At 51.7% G+C, this 7,452-nt stretch overlaps 1 protein-coding gene and 1 long non-coding RNA gene across 5 annotated transcripts; one reads left to right on the top strand and one right to left on the bottom strand.

Moving 5' to 3' along the window:
• Window positions 1-653: 653 nt before the first annotated feature.
• Window positions 654-4,174, bottom strand: LOC122219677. Of its 3 annotated transcripts, none has more exons than XR_006202515.1 (5): window positions 3,470-4,174; window positions 1,921-1,967; window positions 1,399-1,751; window positions 1,110-1,255; window positions 654-775 (listed from the first exon to the last, which is right to left on the bottom strand). It is a non-coding gene; the product is annotated as an uncharacterized LOC122219677 (long non-coding RNA). The 3 variants fall into 3 exon arrangements; XR_006202516.1 differs by having other exon boundaries at window positions 1,399-1,524; XR_006202514.1 differs by lacking the exon at window positions 3,470-4,174 and having other exon boundaries at window positions 1,399-1,524; window positions 1,921-2,277.
• On the top strand, window positions 3,818-7,242 carry LOC122219671 (class I histocompatibility antigen, Gogo-B*0101 alpha chain-like). Of its 2 annotated transcripts, none has more exons than XM_042938196.1 (8): window positions 3,818-3,901; window positions 4,183-4,452; window positions 4,658-4,933; window positions 5,546-5,821; window positions 5,939-6,046; window positions 6,485-6,514; window positions 6,660-6,707; window positions 6,837-7,242. In XM_042938196.1, the coding sequence occupies exons 1-8, from the start codon at window positions 3,829-3,831 to the stop codon at window positions 6,839-6,841; spliced, it is 1,086 nt and encodes a 361-aa protein (XP_042794130.1). In that variant the 5' UTR covers window positions 3,818-3,828; the 3' UTR covers window positions 6,842-7,242. The 2 variants fall into 2 exon arrangements, with proteins under 2 accessions (XP_042794130.1, XP_042794129.1); XM_042938195.1 differs by having other exon boundaries at window positions 6,482-6,514.
• The last annotated feature ends 210 nt before the right edge of the window (window positions 7,243-7,452 follow it).

The following is a 7,452-nucleotide window of genomic DNA, read 5'->3' as shown; positions in this document are numbered from 1 at the left end:
CTGCTAAGTGAAATGAATCAGACTGAGATAGACAAGTACCATATGATTTCACTCATATGTGTAATCTAAAAAAAAACAAAACAAATGAGTAAAGAAACAAACAGCAGAATCAGACCTATAAATACAGAGAACAAACTGATGACTGCCAGAGGGAAGGGGTTGGGAGGATGGGCACAGTGGGTGAGGGGAGTGGGAGACACAGGCTCCAGTTATGGAAGGGAACAGATCATAGGAATAAAAGGCACAGCACAGGGAATATCGTCAGTGAGACTATAACATCATTGTATGGTGACAGATGGCAGCTACACTCTGGTGAGCACAGCATGGTGTAGACAGAAAGTGAAGGGCCCCTGGGTGGCTCTGTAGTTTCTCCAGTCATGATCCCAGGTCATGGAATCAAGCCCCACGGGACTGAACCGGCTTGAGATTCTCTCTCTCTCTCTCTCTCTCTCTCTGTCTCTCTCTCTCTCTCCCTCTACCTCTCTTCCCTGCTCTGGCTGCCTCTCTCTCAAAAAAAGAAAATGTATACAGAAGCTGAGTCACTGGGTTGTACACCCAAAACTAATGTAATCTTGTGTGTCAACTATATTCAAATTTAAAATATCTTTAAAAAGAAATTAATTAGGAAGAATAAACTCTAGGAGTGCCTGGGTGGGTCAGTCGGGTGGGCATCCGACTCTTGATTTCAGCTCAGGTCATGCATGATCTCATGGTTCGTGGGTGTGAGACCTCCATCAGGCTCTTCGAATGGGTGCATCCTCTCCCATGGCTGCAACTGCAGAGAACAGATGCACAGTTACAATAAGGCATGGAAAGGCTAAGTTAGACCGGCAGAAACACAGACCCCTATACATGCAGATGTTCATGTGGGGTGTGGGGTCAGGGGAAAGACTGAGGTGCAAAAAAGAAAATTGGACGAGAGAGGAAAGAGATCCCACATAGAAATAAACAAAACATCCCAACATGGCATCAAGATCAGGGCATAAACTTGTCAGGCACCCATTAGGCATCAGGCACCACTGCCTGCACTTTGTTTCAAGACAAAGTCACTGAGGAATGAGGAGACTCTGAAGACTTGGAGGAACCAGTTTCATGAGATCAATACTCACGGGAGGAGGAAATGTCCATCTCATCAGGCAGCTCACTACGACTGACCTCAATGTGACCCTGTACCTCACTGAGGATCTTGGCATTGTTTTCACTTGACACGAATGTGATGGCCAAGCCCTTGGGCGAACTGGCCTGCTCAGGCCTCCTGGAAGGAGACAGAGGGTAGCACTGGAAGACCCCAAAGTAGGAAGACACCCAAAAGGAGGGACGAGGATGTAATGTACGAAGACATAGGAAATCAGGGGCTGGGAGGGGACACTGGGATGCCTGTGGGGGTGTGCAGCTTACCTGATCCAGGTAGGTGTGGGATTCCTCAGGCAGGTGGCAGTTGATGGCAGTGTTTACCTGCTCAATGTCCATACCTCGACCAAATAGGTTGGTGGCCACAAGAATTCATCATGAAAGGTCTTTAAACTATGGACACCAAGAAATCTTTGTCAGAATGAAAATTAGAAAAATGTTCACAGTCCTTTCTCTCGGGGGTCTCATGTCATCCCAAGGACACAAAACATCTTTCCATCTCTGACTCACCTCTCTTCCCAGGATGTCCCACAGTGGATGGCAATGGCTGGGAAGTTCTGCTCCACCAGGAGCTGGGCCAGGGCCATGTAACACTGCACAGACTTTACAAAAATCTCTGCCTGTGTGTGGAGAGTAGGGGGATGTGGGCCCACGGGTGTGTGTGTGTAGAAGAGAGAGACAATGTGCCAGAGTGGGAGATCAGGAAATACACCCTCTACACGAATCCCACTAATTCCCTCTTATTCCTCACTACATGATTCCTTCTTTTTTGCTCTCAGTATAACTTACCTTTCTTTTCTCTCCTCTGGTTCTGATTTTCCTGAGTAGATGGGCCTCTGAGGAGATACAGAGAACAGTAACCAAATTTGGCAGACATGTTAGGAGACATGAATGAGGTACTCCATGACAAAAGGATAAATATTGGAAGTAGGGTCTGGAATGACCATGACCAATATTCCTCCTTATAAAACATTAAACCTAAGACCTACCCTAAATCTAGGTTTAGTGTGAATAAGTTACACAATCGATAAGCTGAGAGAATGCTTCTCCTCAGGGAGTGATACAAGAAGAAATAAACACTTAAGAACCCTAACAGGGCCAATGTATATTGGAATATTTAAGAATTTAAAAGTCCTTCCAGATGGTTTTAAAAGTTTATTTATTTATTGGGGCACCTGGGTGGCTCAGTCAGTTAAGCGTCCGACTTCAGCTCAGGTCATGATCTCGCAGTCCGTGAGTTCGAGCCCCACATCGGGCTCTGTGCTGACAGCTCAGAGCCTGGAGCCTGTTTCGGATTCTGTGTCTCCCTCTCTCTCTGACCCTCCTCCGTTCATGCTCTGTCTCTCTCTGTCTCAAAAATAAATAAACCTTAAAAAATATATATATTAAAATTTTTTTTAAGTTTATTTATTTATAATGAGACAGAGAAGGATAGAGTGAGTATGAGCAGGGGAGAGGCAGAGACAGAGAGAATCCCAAGCAGACTCCACCCTGTCAATGCAGAGCCTGACACAGGGCTCCATCTCATAAACCATGAGATCAAGAGTCAGACACTTAACCAACTGAGCCACCCAGGCTCCCAAAAACACCAATTATTTTTAAAATATAGCTATTTTAAAATATGGAATTGAAGACAGAAGAAACAGCAGCCCGCACATCAGGAACTGATCTGACAATGACAGCTGGGCCTCAGTGTGGTTAGAAGCTGGCTGATGCCACCACTGGGCCATATTATTCTCCTGTGGGACATGAGCCACTAATGCAACAATCATGCATTAGTACAGCATCCATTCCATATGTAGATGGGCCTATGGATTGAATGTAACACAGGAGACAGTCAATGATGCTGTTTCAAGATCCAGTTTGCAAATAACCTCAGAGGAGGTACAACTTGTGTAGTTTTAATATAATATCAAAGATGAACATCCATAATTATCTGAAAAGGTTATGATACATACTATTCTCCTATGGTCAAGGATGTAAATTTTTTTCATATACTTCAACCAAAACAACACAACAGATGCAGAAGCAAATCTTAACATCTAGTGGTCTACTAACGAGACAGACAAGAAAGAGACTTGCAAAGTGGAAAATGAAACAAAACCAGTGTTCTCACTGCCCCTTTTATTTGGGAAAATTGTTATTTTTAATAAAAACCATATTTCAGTTTTCATATGATTGCAAATGAATTTAAAAATATTTAAACCTGTTTTATTCCTACTATGGTAAATATTGATAGGTATAGCCCACAGACACAAACTTATCCCTGGGATCCTCGCTAATCTGTAAGACTGTGTAGATATCCTGAGAACAAACTATTGGAGAATCAATGACTCACACAGCTCCTGGGCCACGACTCAGGGAGACAGCGTGACAAGGAGCCCTCTGTGCAGTAGGTGAGGGCTAGGGGCAAAGCCCCAGGTCCCTGGGCCTGCCTCTCAGGGTCTCAGGCCCCAAGGCGGTGTCGCGTTCTGGGAAGCCCAGTGTTGGGGAGTTCCCATCTGCCCTGGTTTCACCTCCCTGCCACAACGTGTGTCAGGTCTTTTTGCCTGGATACTGATGATGCGGCCTCGGTTTGTACTCCCATTGGCGATGGGTTTACCAAGAAGCCAATCCAGTGCACCGCGGTTCCGGGGTGTAGTCTCTGCGCTCGCCTCCGGTTCCAGCTGCGACTCACATTCTCCCCAGACCCCGAGGATGCGGGTTGTTATGCCCCGAACGCTCCTCCTGCTGCTGTCGGGGGCCCTGGCCGTGACCCAGACCTGGGCAGGTGAGTACGGGTTCGGGAGGAAAGGGACTCTGAGGGGCAGGAGCGAAGAAACCGCCCGGCGGGGAAGCGGAACCCCCGGGGAAGCCGACTGTCCACCGCCCGGACCCAGACCTCCACCCGGGCCTCCCCCCGGGCTCCCCTCCCCGGTCCCTCCCGGACTCCGTCCTGCTCTCCCCTACTCTGGTCCTCCTCCCCCTGCCCTCCCGGCCGACTCCCCCTGGGACCCGGGCCCCTCGCGGGGAGGAGGGTCGGGCGGGGTCTCAGCCCCTCCGCGCCCGCAGGCTCCCACTCCTTGAGGTATTTCCACACCGCGATGTCCCGGCCCGGCCTCGGGGAACCCCGCTTCATCGCCGTGGGCTACGTGGACGACACGCAGTTCGTGCGGTTCGACACCGACGCCCCAAATCCGAGGATGGAGCCGCGGGCGCCATGGATGGAGCAGGTGGGGCCAGAGTATTGGGACCGGGAGACGCGGATCGCCAAGGTGCACGCAGAGATTGCCCGACCGAACCTGCAGACCGCCCTCCGCTACTACAACCAGAGCGAGTCCGGTGAGCGACGCGGGCCCGGGTCCAGGGCACGACCCCATCCCCACGGACGGGCCGGGGTCGCCCCGAGTCTCGGTGTCTGAGCGCAGCCTCGAAGCCGCGAGACTCCCAAGTCCCCCGACCGGGGAAGAGCCCGCGGGAGCTTTTAGGGGGTTTAGCTTTCGCTTTCACCTTAATCACTGCTGCTCTGGGGGCGGGGCGGGGACAGGGTCACACAGCATCCAGAGAATGCATGGCTGTGACATCGGGCCTGACGGACGCCTCCTCCGCGGGTACAGTCAGTTGGCCTACGACGGCGCGGATTACATCGCCTTGAACGAGGACCTGCGCTCCTGGACTGCGGCGGACACCGCGGCGCAGATCACACGCCGCAAGTGGGAGGTGGCCGGTGAGGCGGCGCGCTATAGGAAGTACCTGGAGGACACGTGCTTGGCGGGGCTCCGCAGGTACCTGGAGATGGGGAAGGAGACGCTGCTGCGTGCAGGTACAGGGGCCGCGGGGCCTCCCCGATCTCCCCTTCACCGGGGCTGGCTTCCCACAAGGAAGGGAAAATTTTGGACTCCGTTTCAGAACAGCTCTCCTCCCCGGGTGGGAAGAGGGACATCTGCCTCCTTGTTCATATTCCTGCTAGAGAGTGACTCACCTAGAGGGAGCTTTTCTCTCAAGGACAGACAGGAATCCACTCTCCCCAGCAGGGACTCAGGTTGAGCCCATCCCTGAAATAACCCATCAGCAGTTCCCTTTGACCCTGGCAGCCACCTTATGAACCATGACCTTCCCTCTCAAGGCCTTGTTCTCCATCTGAGAACATGTTTGGAGATCTGAGTCTGCGTTTGCTGAGTCATTCACCCTCCACCACAGTCAGGACCAAAGTGTGTTCCTCCCTTAGACCTGCAGCTTCCTACCCGGGCTTCTCTCCCAGATTCCAGAACATAACAAGGATCAGGAGATCCCAAAGGCTAGACTGCTGTCTGGGTTTTGTGCTTCTTCCATCCAGACCAGTGGTCCTATCCACCTCAGGATGGTCACGTGGATGCAGTTTCAGTGGCCCATAAATCTAAACCACAGTGTGGATTCTCTGTTTCTTCTTCCTCAGAGTCTCCCAACACACACGTGACCCGCCACCGGATCTCTGACCATGAGGTGACCCTGAGGTGCTGGGCCCTGGGCTTCTACCCTGCGGAGATCACCCTGACCTGGCAGCGTGATGGGGAGGACCACACCCAGGACACAGAGCTTGTGGAGACGAGACCTGGGGGAGATGGGACCTTCCAGAAGTGGGCGGCTGTGGTGTTGCCTTCTGGAGAGGAGCAGAGATACACGTGCCATGTGCAGCACGAGGGGCTGCCCAAGCCCATCACCCTGAGATGGGGTAAGGAGGGTTTGGGGTAGAGCCCCGTGTCAGGGAAAGCAGGGCCCTTCTGGAGAATTTCACAAAGTCAAGACTGAAGCCAGAGGTCTGAGCCCCTCACCTTCCTTCCTTTTCCAGAGCCATCCTCTCAGCCCTCCATCCCCATCCTGGGCATCATGGCTGGTGTGGCTGTCCTTGTGGTCACTGTGGTGGTTGGAGCTGTGATCTGGAGGAAGAAGTTCTCAGGTAGGAACAGAGTGGGGGGATCTGAGTTCTCTTGTCCCGCTGGGGGGTTTCCTAGGTAGCACATTGTCCTGCCTGGTTCCTGGGAGGTTCCATCCACACACATGGACCTGCCCACTCTGGAGCCATTACTAACATTCACTCTGTAGCAAAGCACATGTGAAAATGAAGAACAGATTTTCACTTGGTAATTCTGGTGACGGGGACCTGATTCCCAGCAGTGACAGGACAGAGAGGAAGGTCCCTGCTCAGGACAGACCTCCAGAAAGTCAGGCGGTCCTGTGCTCCCCCACACCTCTTTTTTCATGTTTCCTGAGCCTGTCCTGGGTCTTCAGTCAGAATTCTGGAAACTTCATTGTGGACCAGGACTAAGAGGTTGCTCTAGGATCCCATGGCCCAGCTGTCCTAGGTTTGTAACATGATATTTTCTTCCCACAGCAGAAAAAGGACCGAGCTACTCTCATGCTGCACGTAAGTATGGAGGGGGTGATCCTTGAAACCCTGGGATAGTGTAGACAGGACCCCAATGGGGAGCTCACTCCCCCCACCCCCCCATAGCTGCTCCTTTAGTCTCAACTCCTGTGGCTCTGATCACATCCTGTTTGTTCTACCCCAGGCAATGACAGTACCCAGGGCTCTGATTCGTCTCTAATGGCTCCTAAAGGTAAGACTCCGGAGGGCCTGAAGTGGGGAGGTGTGGGGGAACTAGGGACATGTTGACATGTGGGGGGCTGTTGAGAATGTGGCACTTATGTGACTGATCTAAATCTGTTCATGATTAATTTTTTCACAGTGTGAGACCTGCTGCCCCTCAGGGACTGAGCAATACAGGATCTGTTCACACTTGGTGCCATCGAGATCCCCTGACTTTTTGCGGATGGTGTCAGAATGTGTCTGCGTTCCTATTAGCATATTGTGAGGACACAGGAGACTGGCCCCCCCTGCCCACCATGACCCCTCCCCGTACTGATTCGTGTTCCCTTTCTGACCTGCTTTCCTGTTCCAGCCGAGGAGGGGTGGACCATCTCCATCCCCGTCTTTTTTTCATGTTGGACTGAGTACTTTCCTATTGAAAATGAGAATCCAGATATGAATTTGTGTTTTGTAATTCTTGGTATGTGGGCATGATGAGGTAATAAAAGAGAGGATTTGTATGGTTGGAACAGAAAATAAATGAAAGCACTGAGAACCTTCCAGAACCCGCATGTTTCCTGTGCCGTGTCTGTTGCAGGTGCGGACAGGAGAGGGCTGGAGGAGCCGAGCGGGGACGGGGCCTGGGTCCAGTCGGTGCTCAGTGCATAATTAGTGTGACGTGCTCACTCCTCAGCTGGGTCATGTCTCTGCTCCTTGTCCTTGCCCCTTCTGTGGAACCTTGTCTCACTAGGACCATGACTACAGGGACATGGACG

The sequence above is a fragment of the Panthera leo genome, chromosome B2 (genome assembly GCF_018350215.1).
Source record: "Panthera leo isolate Ple1 chromosome B2, P.leo_Ple1_pat1.1, whole genome shotgun sequence".
NCBI classification, from domain to species: Eukaryota; Metazoa; Chordata; class Mammalia; order Carnivora; family Felidae; genus Panthera; species Panthera leo.
Note: the sequence above shows the minus strand (reverse complement) of the source record. Positions and strands in the feature narration are given on the sequence as shown.